Source organism: Pleurodeles waltl, chromosome 9, assembly GCF_031143425.1.
Source record: "Pleurodeles waltl isolate 20211129_DDA chromosome 9, aPleWal1.hap1.20221129, whole genome shotgun sequence".
Classification (NCBI taxonomy): Eukaryota; Metazoa; Chordata; class Amphibia; order Caudata; family Salamandridae; genus Pleurodeles; species Pleurodeles waltl.
Window position 1 is genome coordinate 575,051,574 of NC_090448.1, and position 21,838 is coordinate 575,073,411.

The window sequence follows — 21,838 nt, forward strand, 5'->3', positions numbered from 1 at the left end:
TACATGTCAAAATATCTACAAGGCAAAAGCAAAAAAGAAATACAGTGCTTGAATGTGAGTGAGTGAGTGCAGTGTATGCTTGTGTGTGGTAAGATAAGAGAAATGCGAGCACTTGCTTTTGGGGTAGAGTGCAAAGAGGGTGCTGAAGAGGAAAGAGAGTTAAAAATGTGCAGATACATGAGATAAGCAGTGAAAAGGGCATGGATATCTAAATAAAGCACAGATAACTGAAGGCCAATACTCCTTGCACAGGCCTCACTCATATTTAATTCACAGTCTCACAATTTCAGAATTGAAATATCTCCAATGTTAATTATTTATAAGAAATCATTGATGTTACTAAGTTATCTTAAACAACTAACAACCATTGAAAAAGCCAATCATGCAGACAGGTTTTAGGGTTTTAGGTGTATGTCAGCTGGTTTATACATCTGGATGCGCAACATCTCAGAGAAAAACTAAAATACCAGTCGGATGGCACAGTATGAAAATCACAGAAATGTATTTCACATGTTCCCTTTTAAGAGAGCCCCCAGTTTTTTCTTGTCCCTTAAAGTCCTGTCTGCAGATATTTCTATATGACTGATTGTAGCTTACAGCTGTGGGTTTTTTCCGAAGCCTGGTTAGAGTATTTTTTTCCAAAGTTGATGCTGCTGCTGTGCATGACACTGGACAGGCACACACTTTAAAGGACCTGAAGTTGTTGCACTGTAAATTTTGCACATTAGAGTAGCTGTTGAACATATTAATGCCTTAAAGTATGAAGCAGTTTTTAATGTTTTTAATATTTCAAGATTGTAAGCAGTGTTGTGCCATCGGTAACCACAAAGTGATGTAGCATCACTGCAGAGACTTTTCGCGATAACGTTGTTGCAACATTGTGATAAAAAATATATTGCATACCACAGGGTTTATAGTTTAAGTGGAAAGCTATTAGTAACACACTCAAGCAGTAATAAGGCGTTTTCAAGAAATACACAGGAAGTAATGTGTTCTAACATTATATACACTCACTTTCTTGCTTGCAGAAATCATTCTCAATTATTTTGTAACCCATTCACTGTAAATCTTTGCCCAAGTGTAGCATTACTTCATTATATTGAGCAGTGAACAGACAGGATCTCAAGCTTGTGCAATATATTGTACATTTCTTAATTAAAAAAATTGGATATGTGATGTTTTGTTTTGATTCGGTGTTGGGAACATAACGTTTTATGGTCTAGTTTTGAAAAAGGTGTGATACTGTCTGCTGGTCATATTACCAACTGGTTCTTATTAGGAGTGCCCTGATATCATCTGATATGGGCGGTAATTCCTGTAATAGACCATATCAGAATTATGGCCCTCATTACGAGCCTGGCGGTCTATGACCGCCAGGCCCGCGGTCGGCGGGAGCACCGCCGACAGCCTGGCGGTGCCCCGCAGGGCATTCTGACCGCGGCGCTTTGGCCGCGGTCAGAAGAGGGAAACTGGCGGTCTCCCGCCAGTTTCCCGCTGCCCCATTGAATCCTCCAAGGCGGCGCAGCTTGCTGCGCCGCCGAGGGGATTCTGACACCCCCTACCGCCATCCTGTTCCTGGCGGTTCGCCCGCCAGGAACAGGATAGCGGTAGGGGGTGTCGCGGGGCCCCTGGGGGCCCCTGCAGTGCCCATGCCAATGGCATGGGCACTGCAGGGGCCCCCGTAAGAGGGCCCCGCTCAGTATTTCACTGTCTGCATTGCAGACAGTGAAATACGCGACGGGTGCTACAGCACCCGTCGCACCTTCCCACTCCGCCGGCTCGATTACGAGCCGGCTTCATCGTGGGAAGGTCGTTTTCCCCTGGGCTGGCGGGCGGCCTTTTGGCGGCCGCCCGCCAGCCCAGGGGAAAACTGAAAATACCCGCCGCGGTCTTGCGACCGCGGTACGGTATTTTGGCGGCTCCCGCCAGGCGCGCGGTCACCGCGTCCGGCGGGAGTCGTAATTACCCCCTATGTGTTTTGCTGGGTACAAGGGTGTGATTAAAAAAACTGCCCCGGCCAATCCCCCCACCCCACTAGATAACTTTTGGCAGGTCAGAGGTGCAGATATTTTTCAAGTAAAAAATACATGTTATGTATTGGGGCGTGCTGTTTTTGTTTCAATAAGTTTCCTTTTATGCCCCTTTAAAGGGACAAACATCCATCGTATTAGGCCATAATTATCTTCCGCAATAGATTCTGTGTACCCTGCTGTCGGTCTTAATTGCGTGCGATGCCAATCACACATAAAACTGAGCCGCTTGTAAGGAGGGCCTAAATCAAGGTCTGCCTGATGAATAACGTGAACCCGATTATGTAAACTGTACCAATAATAGTAAATTCAGCTTTGTACCAGTTTCCCTGGGTCTAGATTTAAGATGACATTTTCAACAACCAGCTAGTACAAAATCTTGTTTTCACAGTGGGAAATCAGTTAAAATGTTGTTTTCGCATTGATCGCTAGTGCAATTGTAGCTACACATTTTCCCAGCCCTAGTGTGATAGGGCCCAAAATAAGTGCAAAATTACAAGGTATTGGTGCACTTTAAATCATCTGGCCTATTCGGGAGATTAATAAAATAACGCAGCACTAATCAACTAGTTTGGATGTCATAATACAGTCGACCAACTGGCCGATCCTTAAGGCGTTTTTGACTTGTGTCGGTTTCTTTAGCGAGGGACGAAAGAGATCTCGTAAGGCAATGGTTGGTTTGCAAAGCCCGTCATTCTTGGATTGATATCAATATCTTTTGGATCGACAGGAGAATGAAGACTGAAGTTCTGGAGGATCGCGACGAGAAACAGAAAGAGTTCCATTTTAGCCATAACATCTCCAAGACATAATCGTTTTCCTAAGGAGAAAATAGAGGTACGTGAGCAGTCAAGATGGTTGCTTGCAGGATTATGACTGATAAACTGAATCAGGCAGAGAATAATAATCTGGTTGTATTACTCATGTATTTATGTCCTAGGGCTAGGTGATGTCTCTTTTATGACAGCGTATTCTCGCAAAATCCAAGGTGTAATAACGCAATGTCGTAATTTCGCATTACACTATTTACACAAAATTCCCAAATTAAGCGACCATGCCGAATTGCATAATTATATTTGCGGCAACATTATTGCACAAGCACACTGGAACAACGTGAACAACGAGCACGAGAAGCTGCTGTTTGCTGTGCCTGTGGTTGCACAATTTTTTCAGTTCAAAATGCATCCTGTGTCCAAAATGGATGTCAGAATACACTTCACTCTGAACTATATTGTCATAAGCCGATGTTGTATTTCGCCTTATTCCACATCATTTTCTCAAAATGTAGTGCAATTATGCAAATTAGACAGATTTCGCATGCCCCTAGTATTTACAAAGTAATTTGGAGCCTGAAGTGTAGAAGTCAAAAAAGCAAGCTTGGATCGGCAAAGATAAGTTAACAGTACTTAGTCAACCTCCATTTCATTATGCACTATGTATACCCTTCACTTGTTATGTAATGTCCTTCCTCTGACAGCTCCTACTCTGTTGGGCCATTGGAAGAATCATTCCGTCAGGGGTACCAACAGGTTCTCCATCAACGGAAAACCTAAAGTCTGCCCATCTCTAAATGAGGCAGGTGGACCGAGGGTTTGGGAACAGGGTACTCTTTCGTAATGTATATTAGTGTTACCTTAAAAAGACAAACTCTGTCTTGCTACTGCTAGTCACTTTCGATATTTTTGTATCAACTTGTTTAGGGTAGTTTGTATGTTTCAGTTGTACTTTATTATATTGTAGCATTTGCACAGAGCTTACTATTTCTATATTGCTATCTCTCTCTCTCTCTCTCTCTCTCTCTCTCTCTCTCTCTCTCTCTCTCTCTCTCTCTCTCTCTCTCTCTCTCTCTCTCTCTCTCTCTCTCTCTCTCTCTCTCTCTCTCTCTCTCTCTCTCTCTCTCTCTCTCTCTCTATATATATATTTCTATATCTCCAAACTTTTTACTGCCACGTCCCCAGTTGAAAAATAATCATTGGGTCTCCCCTCATAATTGTTCACAAATATTTTATAAAGATGGCAATGTTTAAATATGTCTAGACGTATTTAAACATTGTAGTTAAGTACTGTTACCTTTTTAAAAATGCAATAACATGTTTCTGATTTAATCAAAACACTGTTATCTGTGTAATGCTTCTTCTGGCCAGAGCCTGGTGCCCCCCGCCACCGGGATCACTTGAGGCCCACCCCTGCTATATGGAGAGCTGAAACGCTCTCCCACAGAGACAACAAGCTACACATTGTACAATGTGTCATTGGGAGGGTGTTGTTTTAGTTTTGAGCCTATATGGGACGTATTTCAATGTTGTGCGTGATGACCACAGAGGTGGGGTTATAATGTAATGAGACTCAGCTCCTAGTCGTGTGATGGATGAGTGTGTGAGAGATAGACACACAAATTACTATTAGAATAATGACTAATCCACATAGCTGCGGGGGCAGTAGCATGCTGTGTACCCATACATCGAAATGGGGGTAATCAGAGAAGACCCTGTAATCCATACAGTGACATGCACCAGACTCAGTCAGATAACTCAAATGATTAGAGGAGGCCAAAAAGGCAAGAATGGGAATTAGTGACAAAACAGTAGCCTTGCACCATTTAATGCATTTAATTTAGGTCATTTTATACTGTCTGCTACTGAACAAATACTCTCTATGAAGGAGGAAGGATGCGGAAGGGCAATCAAGGCTGGCAAACGATGCAGCAACTACTCAAACATTAAAAGAGCCAGATTCCACCTACTCCTGCTATACTGAAGAAAGCCAATATTTGAGCAGGCATTCACGCCCAAACCGCTTTTAGATTCTTGAAGGCTTTCAAAGACAAGCGAGCACCAGTCAGACAAGCTCTAGTTGTTTGTAGCTCAGATCCCAGCTAGGGGGCACCCTGCACATGCAAGTGTGAGAGATGAAGTGCTTTATAGGCTGTTGCCCAGAGAGCAAAAATGCAAATTGACTTGATTTGTGTTACCCTACTGTCCCCAGCCCTCCATGTTCATCCAGTCCTTTTTGTGGAACCCGGAGACCCTTGTTTTTTCTAGTTTATGTAATAAGGTATCGTCCCAGAAGTGCTTCAACTTTCATTGTTACTAGTGAATAGCATTTCAGGGTACAAAAAACATATGATGTAGTGACAGGAGACGTACTCTGTTTCAGTTATTTCAGCTAGGATAGCAAGTTGGGATTACTTTGATAGATCTCAGTGTGCTTAATCGAAGCACTGTTGTACTCTGATCTGTGAGCCTTATTAAAACAATTTTTATATATGCATCCACAATTTAACTTCCCTTCCTTGTGCTGCTGCTTGAGGGCCCTAAACTACAGCTTCTGGGAGTCGTTGAACTCATGTAAATTAACAGTAGTGTTACTCACAATCTCCTATAGTTTCAGATGCTGTACAGCCATGCAATATAATACGACTAGAGAAAGGTAATAATTTATAGATTAACAAAACACAAATATTCACACTTGAAGTCATAATTGACCCAAATGTTCATTCATTAACTTCTGCAATAGAATCTGTGGGGTTGCAACAAAATATATTTTATTCAAATAGTAGTCCTCTATTAGTCTGCTTTCATCAATGGGCTGTGACGTCATTATGAACAAGGATGGAAAACAAACTAACCTTTTTCGAATGGAAGTGATGGATTAATACTGAAAAACTCATTGATGAAAACAGACTAATAGAGGACTAGTATCTGGATTCAATGTATTTTATTTTTGACTGGGAATTGTAATGGTGCTGACGGGGGATTATGATAATGAGCAATGTAATTTAGGAGAGGAATTTTGCTTTGATTTAAGTGCATTGAATAACATTGGAAAAATATATTTTGTTGCAACCCCACAGATTCTATTGCAGAAGTTAATGAATGAACATTTGGGTCAATTATGATATCAAGTGTGAATATTTGAGTTTTGATAATCTATAAATTATTACCTTTCTCTAGTCTAATTATATTGCATGGCTGTACAGCATCTGAAACTATAGGAGGTTGTGAGTAACACTACTGTTAATTTACATGAGTTCAAAGAGTGCCGCAGCTTAGATTTTGACTTAATTGATGGACTAGTCCATTTATTGTTGGGGTTTTGGGTGTATTCCCCACTGCAGTGCACCATTGCAGATAGTTGGTTTGTAACAAATATAGTGTACGACACTTGGTGCGCCAATTCTCCCCGAAGAATACACCCCCACTTGATGATAGTGTACAGTTTCTGGGAGGCCTGAGTCCGAAGGAGGTCGCCTGATCTCATTTGGTGCCAAGAGGTGCACTTAAGGTATTTCCAAAACCCGCTGTGCAGGACGCTGTACTGCTGCTGAGGGGCCCTAAACTACAGATCCCGGCAAGCCTTAGGCCAGAGGAGGTTGCCTGATCACATTTCGCAGGAGGAGGCGCACTTAAGGATTTCGACACATGCACTGCGTAGGATGCTGTGCTGCTGCTGAGGGGCACTAAACTACAGTTCCCGGCGGGCCTGAGGCCAAAGAAGGTTGTCTAATCACATTTGGTGACAGGAGGTGCACTTAGGATTTCCCTGCACCCTCTGCCCAAACTTAGGAGTGTCGATACCAATATATTGAAGAAGATGAAATCCAAGTCAGTGCAAAATCAGAAGGGCTTGAGGGGAGAGGAGGCTATCAGATTTAGTAATCATAAGGCTAATGCCCTAGTGCTGCTTGTGGCTGCTGATAATTACGCAAACCCCACGCAGCGTGTTTTTCCAACACCGTGCGACCGGATTTCTCATGTATCATCCCTGGTCTTCAAAGTCATTTTGAACCTGTGCGGATCTGAGGTGCCCTGTCCAGAAATCGACGCATTGCTTTCATGGGGGGGAGAAAAACGATGCCTCGCCGACCCAACCGGAGAAGAAACGACACACAGCCTCACTTGGAGTAAGGACACCCCGGCTTTATTTTTTTACACTAACCAAGTACTTTGTGTAACAACAACCTTTCCATTGTTTTCTTTAGAGTAAGACTCTTATTCTATTGAAAATTCATATTTTGACTTGTGTATGTTGGATGTTTGTCGTTTTGGTCTTGTATGATTTAGATAAATACTACCTATTTTTCTAAACTAGTGTGGCATCCATTTTGTAGTGTTTTCACTATATTACTGTGAATGTTGGTACAAATACTTTACACATTGCCTCTGAGATTAGCCTGACTGTTTGTGCCACGCTACCAAGATGGTGAGCAGGGGTTATCCTAGGTGTGTATCTCCACTACCCTGTCTAGAGTGAGAGTCCCTGCTTGGACAGAGTGCAGACTGACTCCCAACCAGGGACCCTCATTTCTAACAGTCAAGCTATGAATGATGATTGTTTAAGGTCAACAGGGTTGCACAGGGATGGACCAAGTTCAAGTCAGAATCTGGGGAGAATAAATTATTCACTTAGTGAGGCAGTGGAAGTTTCAGCTTCTGTCACTGATGATAGTTTGAGGTTTCCTGTGATTACCTTATCCCCCTTCCTCGTATCTTTATGTTGTGGTGCTCTCTGGGGTTCCCGAGCTCAAGTTGGGACAGAGGGAATCGCAGGAAGAACTAATCAACAAATGCTTACACTGGTTTTTGCGCTATGGGAATCCTCCCCCACCTTGGCAGGTAATATACTTCTTACCACAAGAGTAAGTTGAATAGGCAAAAGCCCAAATGATCGTTTAGACGATTGTGTGAAATGCCCAAATAGCTCATATCCTCTTGCAAAGAGAACCTTATGCCCAAAGTGCCAGCTCGCGTATAATGATTTTACCACTGGGCTATTTTTACAAACCCTCCTACTTTGTTACACCCGGAAGACAAGCCCCTAATATGTGGAATTCTACTGCCCACTAACATAACACTGTGACACAGGACTATAATGGTCACAGTGTTAGGGCAACTATTGCTAATACCTCTGATACTTTGGAGGAGGTGGATTGACATAGGGCTGTTGGGGAACATGAAGCTCAAGGTTTTTCCAAATCCTTTCTCAAACCCTGTAGCAATGGGCAAGCATTGAGGCTCAATGACTCTCAGATACGGAGTTGCTTATGCGGTCCTATTAACGAGGTCCACTTTGAGAATGGTATATTTGGATGCAAGGGTTATTCGATAATAGATACACCAGAAGAGTTGCTTGGCATGGCTTTGAGGAATGATTCTTCTCCGGAGTAAGATATGGATAGTCAAGCGAATAGTAGTTTTTCTCAAATGGGATGTTCTTGGTATTCAAAGCAGCAAGGGATCTGATGGTTATGATTGTAGGGCCGATGTCTCAAATTAACATGCCAGAGATGGCCCCAAGTAACTCTATATTGTAGGAGGCTGGCCTGGTTTGTAGTGGGTACCTTGGGTACTTACACCTTATACCAGGTCCAGTCATCCCTTATTAGTGAAGTAGTAGTGTTCTAGCAGCTTAGGCTGATAGAGGTAGCTATAGCAGAGCAACTTAGGCTGAACTAGGAGACATGCAAAGCTCATGCAATACCACTTATAGTTACACAGTACTAATACACAAGTAAAGACAATACACAGTGTTATAAAAAATAAAGGTAGTTTATTTGGGTGACACAGTACCAAAAATAGTTTAGAGGCAATACTCCTTCTGGAGGTAAGTATTATACACAATGTATACACTAGACACCAAAATAAGGTACGTAATTAGACATAGGATAGTGCAAACAATAGGAAATGCTATAGAATGCAAGAGAAAATAGGTCTAGGGGCAACACAAACTATATACTAAGAAAGTGGAATGCGAATCACGAATTCTCCCCTAGACAAGTGTAGTGTGTACAGAATTGCTGGGAGAGTAAGAATACAGTAAAGGTAAGTAAATTAACCCACCCCGGAGCCCAGAAAAGCAAGAGTAAAGTACTGCAAGTTTCCTTAGGACACACTACACCTCGTGATTGGGATATTGCAGTTACAAACCAAGTCTGCAAACAACAACTGCTGGATTCCTGGACCTGAAGACCTGCAAAAGAAGGGGAGCAAGTCCAGAAGTCAAAAGAAGTTCCAGGAAGGGCAGGAGCCCCTGCCAACCCAGAAGAGGGTGCAAAAGATGAGTCCCCAGTTGGATGAAGACTGCAGGAATGCACCCTAGGAAGATGCCAGCGTGTTCCTGCATGTTGCAGAAGATGTCCCATGATGTGAAGATGGATGCAGATGTGATTTTGTGTTGGAAGTCGCCAACAAGCCTTGGTTACGACAAATATGTGTTTTGCGTCCGAATGGCACTGGCTGCACCTAGGAGGGGCCTGTGGGCCTCAACTCTGTGTGAGGAGGAAGAGGGGGCTCTCAGCACTTTAGAGAGCCCTCAGGATGCCAGGCAGCACCCACAAGGGTCCCAAGAAACAGGTACAAAGGAGGTGCAAAACGCGGTTGGTGCAGCACAACAAAGGAAGGTCCGCCGCCGCCGAAGAACAACTCAGCAAGTTGAGCGTCACAGGATGGTGTGCTGGGGATGTGGGCCAGGCTGTGAATTAAGGAATTTTGCAAATAGTGCACAGAGGCCTCAGGAGTTGAAGAAGATGCAGTATACAGGGGTACCATTGCTCTCAGCGAAGGCAAGGGCTTACCTCCTCCAAATTGTGTCAGCAGGACCTCAGGACAGTCTATGTCGATGGGGCCCACCCTCTGTGTCCTTAGGAGCACGCTTTTCACTGTGAGAGGAGTCCAAGGGTACCAGTCGTCATCTTGGAAGGTGCCTGCTTGAGCAGGGGAGTGACTCCGTCACCCCACAGGAGATTTCTTCAGTCCTTCTGGTGCAGGATGAAGACAGGGAGTCTTCAGAGTGTGCACACCGTGGAAACTGTTGCAGTTGCTATCTAGAGCTGACGTTGCAGAGGAAAAGTATCCCTTGTGGATACTTTGTTGCTGTTACAGCGGTTCCTGGAGCAGGCTGCGGTTGATCTGAGGTCAGAGGATGAAGTAGTAGTTGCAGAGGATTCCTGAAGGAAACTTGCAAGCAGAATCTGAGGAGAACCCAGGGGTAGCCTCTTTCTTGGGCTGCTCAGTCAGGATTATGGAGACAGTCAATAGGGATGCTTTATGTCACTCACCCACTTCTTTGGGAACCATTGATTTGTTTATGATCAATGTTTATTCCAGGCCATTTAGTACTGGCCTAGAGTCCTTGGTGGTGGAGATTTTGTCTGACTTTTTATCCCAACTTCAAGAGAGAGCTTTTAAAGTGATTGGAGGAGATTTTAAGTGTTGCTTTGTGCCTCTTAGTGTCTGCGCAGATGAATTTGTATTTGTTGAAGACCCCTCTAGTGAAGAAGCGTACCCCTTTGGGTTTACCAATTAATGCGCTTGCATTGAATAACTCTATACGTACATGCAATGGGCGCACTAAATCTGACAGGCATGGGTCTCACATGTACAATCGATTAGGTAGGACCTCATTGATAGCCTATATTTTTGTCGATGTCAAATTGTGGATATACGTCATGAAAATTATCATGAGGCATGATAGTGATCACAACGCACTTTCACTTGAATTTGGGATCCCATGTCAGAGGGGTGATACTGAAGGAGCATCTACACTGGATGCCAGGCTTATGTTGGCACCTATCAGGTGTAGAATCAAGTGGAATTAAATTGCCTGGTCCCCTAAATCCTCTAGCCAGCTTTATGTTGCTATTGGCTTGGCCTTGGAAAAGCTAGGTAAGATCGATGATGTGCAGGTGAGCACTAACCAGTGGTGCAGTGTCACGTCCATATACAGAAAGTTTGTTGGGGAAATTAGAAATTTGTTTTTTTGTAGAATTCCAGGAGGGTAGGACTAGGAAAACCCCTGCCACATGGTTTAACAAGCAGTGCAGCCTGACAAAAATGAATCTTTTAAAGGCTATTAGAGTGAAAGATTCTGGATTAGTACAAACTGCCAGAAGCCACTATAAAAGTAGCTTAGCCTCTGCAATGAGAGAGTGGGTAACTCAAAGATGGGAGTCTGTGCAGTTTGCTGTGAGTGATAAGTACTTCAAAACATTTTGGAGGATTGTTGCCTCAAGGAATCAAGAGTCCAGGGTCTTTATTGAGAACAACAGCTCTGCGGAACATTGGTCCGAGCACTTTCGGTCCCTGTATGACCTCCAATCCAATGGTGACAATTTCTTGGGTAAAAGTGTAGGTGAAGCGTCAACCCCCGAAAAGCAAGAGGCCTGTCCTATGATTGCTATTGAGGAGGTGCGTAACTCCATTATTAGAATTGCTCCTGGAAAGGCTCCTGGCCTAGGTAAAATTCTAGAGGATTTATATTGTTCTGTACCCAAAATTCGGGCACCTTATCTTGGGGTTGGTTTTAATGATATTTGGAGGGATGACCATTCCACCATCGTGGGCTGGTGCTGAAATAATACCTATCTATAAAAAAAGGCTCCCCATTACTCCCAGTGAACAATAGACCTATCAGCTTAATTGATACAATGCAAAAGCTGTTTGCACAAGTGGTTTTAGGGAGACCGAAGGGTTGAATGGAAGCAAATAATGTTCTTAGTCCCCTTCAGGCTGGGATTAGGCAATGCACCACCACAATTGACCAAGTATTTTGTCTCCAACTTATTTATTGGAAAACGGTGGTGTTGGAGGGTGCCAGTCTCTATGTAATATATATGGATCTACTGGCAGCATTTGATCTGGTTCCAAGAGACACCCTATAGCAGGTTTTGGTTAGCATGGTGGTCCCTACCAATTTGTGTAGCATCATACGGAGTCTCCTTGAAGGGAACTTTGCCCAGGTTTGGTTTGGTAAATTGGGAGAACTTACTGAACCCTTTCGCTCATATCCAGCCATGGGACTCTGTGTCCCAGGAGGCCTGCAAGGAGGGGGAGGAGCCGGAGTCAGGAAGAGCTGTTAAAGCACCGCCACAGTACCACTGCGCGGGACGTGCATATCCAGCTACGGGACTCTGTGTCCCAGAAGGCCTGTAAGGAGGGGGCGGAACCGGAGTCAGGAAGCGCTGTTAATGCGCCACCACAGTACCGCTGCACTGGACGAGCCCGGGCAAAGCCCGGGACAAAGGGCAGGCCCGTCCCTTGCCCGTCATTGGCCGGAAGAGGCCGGGCTGGGCCACCCCTTTTAGTCCCGGCATAGGGGGTAAGTGTTCGGTTTAAGACTTAAGACGTCATATGGATTTTGTGCACAATTCTTTTTCTAGCCTAATCCTCAGGGTGGAGAGAAGTCCTTTCTTCTGAGTTAGTAGAAATCTACCTTGTGGGTGCTGTCTGACTTTGTGACAGTCCTGAGAGGCCCCCGGTGGTAATTTGTGAGGATGGGCAGGAGAAGGACATTGTTGAGTGGGGACCAGAGCATAGGGGAAAAGGGGAAAACAAATTCAACATTGGATTCCTTTCTTGTGCATGCTGTTGGGTTAGTTACGAGGGAGATCGACCTGGCAGAGAGGAGACTCTCATTGGAGAGGGGTGACTGGCAACAAGTTTCCACAGAAGATGGGAATCTGGGGATCTTTGAGGTGGAGGACGGACACCCTAAGATTGGCCAAGGGGATCTACCCAAAACGCCAGTGCAAGTAGAAACAGGGGCCTCAGGGGCACCAGGGACAAAGGGCCTGGAGGGAGGTATAAGAAGGAGCAAGAGGCTTCTGATGGCTTCTCCTCCTGGTAGTGGCAGCCCCCCTTTGAAAAGAACAAGACTAAAAAAAAACTTGGGGAAAAGAACTAAATTGCCCCCATCCGCAAACCCTAACTCGACTTCCCTGGGTTCTGTGGATCAATGCCCAGGTCCCTGTTCGGAAAATCTATTGGCAAAACTTAAGGTCATGATTGAGTCCTGTTTGGCCCTGGTTGTGGAGACACTGCAGGTGTTGAAACTGCAGTTTCCCGGATGAGCGGTAAAGAGAGGCCAAGGTTGGCTTCCGTTACAGGGAGCCTCTTGGACACCAGGTGTTAAAGGAGTTTAACGGAGGGGGTGCTTCAACAAGAGGAAAATCCTCGCCCCTGGTTGAGAGAGACCCAACAACGTCTAAGCTGTCCCATTCTGAGGGCTGCTGGACACTGTGTGGAAACTGCTACGGGTGTCTTCTCAGCAACCGCTGGGATAAACCAAGGGAGGGTGGATGGTCAGACACTTAGTAACAGGTATATGGACAAAGTGGGAGTGGTACAAGATAGAAGTGAGACTCAAAATTAAAAACAATGTTTGGGGAAAGGGCCCCCACTTGTCTGTTTAGAGCTTCCTCCAGCCTGTGCACCCTATGTGGTGGTGCTTACCGATGTTCCCCCCTTAGCGTTGGGCATTAGCGAATCCACTGCCCAAATGAAGAATAATATCTGTCATTGGCTGAGTAAAAACTGTGATTTTGTTAGAAGGGATTTTGAGGATATTCTGTTCGTCAGAAGAATTGACTGGGTAGAGCATTGGGCAAAGGATGGTAATGGGGATTGTGTAATTGTAAGTTGTAGATATCCAGGTCTGGCCCAGAGGATCCTTTTGTCACAACGTTTGGCACTCAAGCTGAAGAGTAAGATTGGTATGATCCCTTTGGGTTTTTTCTATAATCATACTAAGTTGAGTGATGTTATCTCAATTAGGAATTCTAACCCAGGGCAGGGTGCCTTACAGCCAAATAGTATGAGTCATGATTTTTCTACCTCCCCAGACTTGGAGAGGGTCGATTGACACTATGTGCAGAGATACGAAGGGGGTGTGATGGAATCTCCTTTAAATGCCCTGATCACTGAAGGTCGGGATGGTTCATATGCGAAGTGTTGCCTTATTTCCTGGAATGTAGCAGGGTATGATTCTAAGCTTTCTGACAGCAATTGGCTGAAGTTTGTGGCACACTATGATTTCATCCTACTTCAAGATACCTGGTCGGATGGGTTGGCTGAGTGGGATGGTTTTCAAAGATTTGCAGTCCCAGCCGTAAAGTCTCAAGGTGGTCGCCCTAAAGGGGGCCTACTCACCCTAATTTGATTTTCCAAAATAGCGAGAGCCTATCAAATTACCTGTAAACATCAGGGCTTCTTAGTCACATGGGTAGTTTTCTCAAATAAATTTAATATTGTATTGGTTAACTTTTACAATGCCGTTTTGGACTCTGGTTGCCAAATAGTGGTCCTTTTTTCTGTCTTGCAGAAATTGAAGTTTAGATTGGAGGGATTTGGGCTGGAGTTTTGTGCTGTGGTGGCAGGGGATTTTAATGCTAAACTAGGGAGCTACAGCACCACAATGAACCCTTTTGAGCAGGATCATGAGATACACTCAGATGAGGGATCACACGATGTGAGGGGTGGGGCCCTGATCAAGGGTCTAAGGAGGTGGGTCTTTTGAACATCTGTGACCTGGAAGCGGTGGGTGCACTTCAGGCCCCTACATTTGTAGGTAGGGGGGCTGGAACAACAATTGACTATATTTTGTTTCCCCACCTATAAGGAACATGTTTAAGGATGGTGAAGTAGTAGTGCAGTATTTTAGTGATCATAATCCCCTTAGGAATTCTTTTAATTTTCCCGAGATAATGTGGAAATCAGTGTGGGGTGGGCCAGTCCTGGTGAGACCCAAAGATCAGGGTAGACAACTTGGCTGGAAACAGGTAAACATTCAGCAAGTAACAGAGAAGGTGGTAGGAAAAACTTTTAATCTGATTTTAGGCACTCTCTTGCCAGACTCCTCCAGTGCAGGGGAAGTGATGGATGCCATATCTAAAGTTAACAAGGCTATTAAAGAAGGGATGACCGTAGCTGTCCAGCCTTTGTGTAAGCAACAGGGTGGTTGGTTCAGTAAGTCCTGCTATGAGGCTAAGAAATCTCTGAGGAAAGCATTAAAGGAAAAACCGAGAGACACAGCTCTTGTGAGAGATGCAAGGGAACTTTATAAATCTGTCTTGGGGGCCAGGAAACAACATCTTAAGGAGCGGGTCTGGGAGGATCTGGAACGAGCATCGTTATATAAGAACCCAGGCGTGTTCTGGAAGGTGGTCAACAGGGGCTCTTTTGAGACAGAAACCACTGAGGATTTGGGCTGTAATATCACCCCTGAGACTTGGGTGGCACACTTTTGTGGGATCTATTCGGGGGGCCTTATAGGAGACCAAAAGGGCAATTGGCACGGATACTCCCCTGACTTAGCCATTAGATTTAACCTTGAGGAGGTATAGGAGGCGCTGCAACGTAGCGCTAGTCATAAAGCCCCAGGCCCTGATACTGTCCCTGTGGATATATACAAATATTGCCCACAGCTTTGGGCTTCTTTCTTGCTAAATATCCTCAAAGCAGCAGTTAGTGTAGGAATCCCGGCTACTTGGAGGTCGGCTTGTATAGTACCTGTCTATAAAAAGGGCAATTGTAATGACCCGAAGTCGTACCTTCCGATCTCACTATTTGATTCCTCAGCAAAAATTTTGGGTCGGATTATCGTAAGACGAATTGAGGAGTGGATGTCTGAAAATACAATTTTGAGTAGGGTTCAGTACGGCTTTAGGGAAGGGTTGGGCACTTTAGAGCAGTGCCTAAACCTGCTTCTGCTGACTGGCAAATATACACAAGCTAAGAGGGGTACCCTGTATCTCGCTTTTATGGATTTAAGTTGTGCCTTTGATAAAGTTAATCGTAGCAAGCTCCTGTCCCGGCTAACCCGGTTGGGCATGGATTCCCACATTCTGGAGCTGCTTCGTTATCTCCATTCAGGAACCAATGCAAATGTGAGGGTTGGGAAGCATGGGAAAAGCTCTGAATTGTTTGAACTAAACAGGGGCATGCGAAAGGAGTGTATTTTGGCCCCTCTCCTTTTTTTATTATATACTAATGGGTTGTATGATTTTTTAGCTGAAAGATGTAAGGACACTCCCAAAATCAATGGCAAAAGTATTCCAGTACTGATCTACGCTGACGATGCAGTTCTTACGGCCCACACCGTGAATGGACTATGTGAGGCAGTTAAAGATTATGAAATATTTATGTCAGCCCTAGACTTAGAGATAAATTGCAGCAAATCACATTTTATGGTTTTTGGTAAGCCATTGAGTAGGGTGGGTGCGCTGCAAATAAAGGAGCCGGTAATTGGTAAAGTACAGGATTTCCCTTACCTAGGGGTGAACTTTGATGATAAGAGCTCCTGGAAACCATGTATCGCTACGAGTGGGAGGATTTTTAACTCCACTGCCGGTGCCACGTTTGAGTTTGCTGCCAGGGTGGGCAATGAACCTATTAAGCCCTTGCGTGAGGTCTATAGGCGTAAATGCCTGCCATTTCTGATGTATGGGGCCCCACTTTGGGGCTATACGAATAATAGGGCCCCTGCGATTGAGGAAAATCGGTTTTGTAGAAGGTTACTAGGGGTGGGCCAAAGTATTCTTGGGTTTTGCTTGCATGTTGAGCTGGATCTGGATTTTATAGAAGATGCCATTAAAATAGCTCCCCTTCTATTGTGGATTTCAATCTGGACTAATGAGTTTGCATCCCTCAACAGGGAAATCCTGCAGGATTGTCTGCTATGCGATCACGCAAAGGAAATTCCCTGGCTGGCTTATATAAGGAAGGTAGCCAGTGTTGTGAGGTGTGCAGATATATTTGATGCACCAGAGGGTGTAACCAGCTTGGACAGATGGTGGGTGAAGGAGAACTTCCTAAAAATTCTAGGGGCCAAGAGGGAGGAGGTAGAGTTAAGGAAAAAATCAGTGAGGGACTTTATGATGATAAAGGTGGTGGTGGGTCCAGAGACCTACCTCCAGGAGGTTACAAATGTATGGGAAAGGACCCTTATCACGCAATTCTGTCTGGGAGCAAGTAGAAGTAATTTGTGTTTTCCGCTAGGGCAGCTTGACCAACATTCCATAAAAATTGTGTCCGTGTGATTGTGTAGCCCCACAGACCTTAATTCATTTTACCATGTTTTGTGAGTTTTATGCACCTTTTAGGAAACGCTATTTAGTCCCTCTTCTGAGGGACAGGGGTTTTGTGCAATACCGCCCAGCCTTTATGTGGTTGTGTATGACTTCTAATGTGTTGGTGTGGCAAGGGATAGGTTCCTTTTTAAACAGAGCTATAACTTGGAGGAATAGTGTTAACTTTTAATTTTTGCTAGTGTTTATATACATTTTTATTCTTTTATGGATTTATCAAATGAGTATTGTAATTTTGAATGTAATTGTCTTTTTAATTGTTTTTGTGTGTTGTTTATTTATGTTCTTATGGTTGAAAATGTTCTTACCGAATAAAGTGACTTGAGTGAGTGAACCCTTTCCTGTCAGAAATGGTGTCAGGCAGGGTTGTGTTTTGGCCCCTACATCATTTTCACTGTGCATCAGTAGGTTGATTGAAGCCCTGATTAACGTTACCAGCAACGCATCTAGATTAGCCTCACTTAAGGTTCCTGCGTTGATGTTCACAGATGACACTCTGCTGTTCTCAAAGTCCCCGATGGGCCTACAAAGGATTCTAGATAGATCTGATGACTTTTATCGGGTGAGGGGGCTGGAAATCAATGTTGGAAAAACTAAGTACATGGTCTTCAATCCCTCACCATCTACCAGGCCAGCCCCCAAAATAAACGGAGTTCCTTTGGATAGGGTCAAGGTGTTTGATTATTTGGAAATTTGATTAAATGAGCACATGGACTGTTTATTGCACATCGACAAACAAAAACTTAAATTGGCTCACTTTACCAGTGGTCTGGTGAGAGCCTTTAAAGGCTCATACTTTGTCAGTCAGTCCGGTGTGCAACCTATATAGGTCCCAAACCTTGGGGCGGTTATGTATGGGGCGGAATTGTGGGGGCATAAAAGGACTAGCATTATTTCAAAGGTAGAGAATGTATTTTTTAAACAACTATTAAATCTTCCCCTGAGTACTCCACTAACACCCCTGAGGCTTGATCTGGGTTTCAGGTCGATTGTAGAGGAATTGGGCCTGAGGCCTCTCCTCTTCTGAAGAAGAGTATGGGTTATCCCTGAATCAATGTCTTATAGAAAGGGGTTGGAGGAGATTATTAGCCCTTTAAGTGCTAGAAAATTGCAGTGGCGTCGGCACACTAGGGATACTTTGAAAAGCATGGGCAGGGCTAGCTTGTGGGAGCAGTCTGAGGTGGCTTGCCAAACGATTTCAAAGAATGATTTAGCCATGCCGTATAAGCTCTTTAATTTGTCTGTACATTCGACGAACTCTGAGGTTGGTTTTATCACTCTTCGATTTTAAGGATTAACATGGATTTCAATCCTTTTTAGATGAGGTGCAGCTGGTGTTAGCAAGAAAGCTGTATCTACAGCTCAGACATGGATCTCTGCCCCTTTGTACGCTGACTAACAAGTGGGGGAAAGGCAGCAATGGATCAAGTATGCTCTGCCCTGCATGATGTCTGGTGGACGAAACAGAGGCTCACCTTTTTTTCTTTTGCAAAGCCTGTAAGCACCCAAGGTCTAAATGGTTGGTCGCATTATGTAGAATCCTAGGTATAATGCAACATCTAAAGGTGCTTAGAATTTTGAAAAACAATCTTCAGCAACCAATTGTTTTTGCCGTATCTAGGTTCATGTTTATGGCTTGGTGCATTCGTAAGAGGTGCGTCTAATCGATCTTTATGGTCTGAGGTGGGGGGGTTATTTTCATGTCTCTGCATACATATCTTTAAATACATTATTTAATGATATGTGTATTTGATATATTTTCATATGATTGTAATGAATTGTATGCAATGTAGTTGATTTTTATTTATTAATACACTTGACTTTGAGCCACAGTAAAGTTTGCATTCCCTTCCAACCACTTTTGTTGGTTCTATTCCCACTGTACCCCCTCCAACCCATTTATTCTCCTTTCACATCTAGCAAAAGGCCTTTGAACTCAATCAATAGTAGCCAATATATGTTATATACAGTCCTGGACAACTCAAAATTAGACCCCTCTAAATTCTGACTCCAGCCAGCAGAATATGTTGAATGAGTCTACTCTATAAGGCACTGCAACTTAGCTCTGCTCTAGGAATGCAGAGCCTTTGCCTACCTTGTTCATTCAATGAGGGCCATACAGGCACATTGCAGGTAAAATTCAGAACTACCCTGTAATACTTTAAGGTTGGTTGTTAGCCTTGGTGATTTCTGGGCCCTCTGTCCCATCATGCTGACCCTTTGTATTGCAGATGTATGACCACGCCTGCTCTTATCAGCACTAGACAATGCACGTGCTGAACCCTGCCAGCATACCCTGCCGCGTTAAGGGCATATTTATACTTTCTTTGCGCTGAATTAGCATAATTTGTTTTTTACACTAACTCAGCGCAAACTTAACTCCATATTGATATTTTGACGTTAGACCCGTCTAGCATCAAAATATTGGAGTTAAAGTCGTTTTTTGGATATGTGAAGCCAGCTAGCGTCAATTAGATGCAAGGTAGGCATTCTCGTCCGAAAAATGACTCTAAGCCCCTAGTGTTGTATTTATCTTCCTGTGCAAAAATGCTACACGTGTGAGAAGCAGGCCTAAATAATGGCGCTAAGCCTGGTAAGCGCCATTATTTAACACCTGGGTCAGAGCAGGCATTAGGGGACCTGTGGACACACTTCCATGGTCAAACACCATGGAAAGAGCTCACAGGTGCCCAACCCAAGCCCCAGGAACACCCCCACCCACACCAGAGGATGGGGGGGACTCCATCCCATGTAAGTAGAGGTAAGTATTTAAAAAAAAATTAAAGTGCCTTTGGGGGCCCTGAAATGGCCCCCCCTCCATGTCACTGTGTGCAATGGCCATGCCCAGGGGACCCTTGTCCCCTGTGCTGGCCACTGGGCTTTTATAAGACAGGTGTCATGTGGTATGGATAGTTTTGCGTCAGGGAATGATGACAGGCTGGTTAAAGGCATTTTTTTGCCTCTAACCAGCCTAGCGTTATTTTTTGGTGCAAAACCTCCTTCCACCATACCGCCACCCCCACCCGGCTAATGTCATTTTCCCAGACGTTAGCCCACCCTTTGCGCCGGTTTACGGGATTACATAAATGTAGCGAATGACACAAGCCGGTACTATACTCTTTGACGCAAAACTGCGTTTGCGCAGTTTTGCATCAAAAAGTATAAATATTGGCCTAATGGTGGCAATAATGGGTTAGGCTCGCCTTGCTGGTTCCTGGGTGTTTGATGCCATTCTTCCAACCCTTCTTATTTCAGAGATATGACCCAAAATCAAATTTTAACAGTAGTAGAACATGCATGTTTGCTGAGTCTTGCAAGCATACCTTTCTTAAGGCTTGTCGCAATAAGACCTGGGTGGAGTTCGCCTAGTCGTGCTACGTGGAGCTATGCGAAGTGACAAAGAAACTCTGCTTGGCTACGCTGAGTTACGGGAGGGGGCGGAATTTCTTTCCACGCCCGTTCTTTTAACATCACTGGCATCCTGTAGTCCGTTCTCGCACTGGAATGTCACGCAAATGGTACCACGCGGTTCACATAGGAGTGGCCATCTTGATTTTTGCTTTTTTATGGTGCTGGGGCCTACTTTTATCTCTTTTCAATCTCTTCAATCCTACACTTTTTTATATTTTATGTTTTGTTCAAATTTCGTTTGAGTCTTTTCGTGACTTTTGTACTTTTTAAGTTATGCACTGGGGGCCAAAATCCTGGATCAGGAGGTGGACCTGCTGGACCTTCTCGACCTGCTAGGTGTGGAGATTCCAGGGCTCAGTGAGTAATAATTAATTATTAGTTGTGTTCTATGCTAATATTTTTTCCTAAGTACCAAGCATGTGGCCCACACGCAGGTTAGTAAACCTTATGTTACAAATATTATGTGATTGTCATCTAGACAGGTGCTCAGCGCTGCCTAAACTTGTTGTTGGTGCTCACTTGGTCTGATTTATTAAGAAAATAATGCAGAGACTCCTCTTCTGTCCTGGCACTAAGATAGTGATATTAGTATTAGTGAATTAGCAAAAGCACGTTCTCTCACTTCTCTGTGCCTTTATTTTTCTAGCTCGTACAGTGCCAAGCAATTTCCTGGTGATATGTAGTTCTGCATGCATCCATCCATCTATGCATTAAAAAATGCAAATTAAGTTGGCCCTTCAAAGGGTGTTAAGAGATTGAAAATTAGATGAGAAACAAAAATCATTCATTGCAATTTATTAGTAATTCCAAAATGTAGTTTAGGAAATTTGAAATAGGGTTAAAAAATTTGGAGTAGGATGGTCCACAATACTAATATCATACAGGCATTTCAAAAAATGTTTTGGAGAGATTACTATCAACTGTACCACTAATCTTTTTTTTTTCTTTATTTCTTACATCATTCATCATTCAGGGGCAAGAAGAGTGCTGGTCAGGCGGGTGAGGAAGCTGGACATGCCCTCCAAGTGTCAGGGCAGATGGCTCTGCGAGCCCCAGTAAGTCCTCTTGTAGTTAATATTAATATTTATTTCCCTAACTTTTACCGCTCCACATTTAGAATTATATTTTTACCTTTTTACTGTGCCTGTCTCCTAACTTTTTCCAACTCCTCTCCGATTTGTCTGTTTCCTAAATTTCTCTTATTCCTGCATTATCCTATTTACTTATTTTCTATATTTCAAGTTTCTCTATTTTACTTCAAACTGTCTGTCTGTTCTAGTCTGTATGTACTAGCTTCCTTTCTTCGGCTTTGTCAATAAACTTTCTATATTGTGAACTGCTGGTACTGTAAGGCTCAGAGAACCTATGTACTCTACTGTGAATATTGCATGTCCAAGTAAGGTATTATATACATGTTTGTTGAGAAGGCTTTCTTTTTCTTACTCTAGCTCAATCAGTAAAAAATGAAGTGTTTGGATATGGTCATGTAATTGGACCCTCCAATGTTGTGTATGTATTATATTATTATTATTATAGT

The 21,838-nt window shown here is 43.8% G+C and overlaps 1 protein-coding gene across 3 annotated transcripts in view; it reads right to left on the bottom strand.

Annotated features, from left to right (window-relative positions):
* Nucleotides 1-766: 766 nt before the first annotated feature.
* LOC138259678 (cytochrome P450 2G1-like) overlaps nucleotides 767-21,838 on the bottom strand; it is a 406,140-nt gene continuing 385,068 nt past the window's right edge. For all 3 annotated transcript variants that reach the window (XM_069207555.1, XM_069207554.1, XM_069207552.1), the window contains one exon: nucleotides 767-2,850. In XM_069207555.1, coding sequence (XP_069063656.1) covers nucleotides 2,669-2,850 — 182 coding nt within the window. In that variant the 3' untranslated portion in view covers nucleotides 767-2,668. The remainder of the gene's footprint in view (nucleotides 2,851-21,838) is intronic.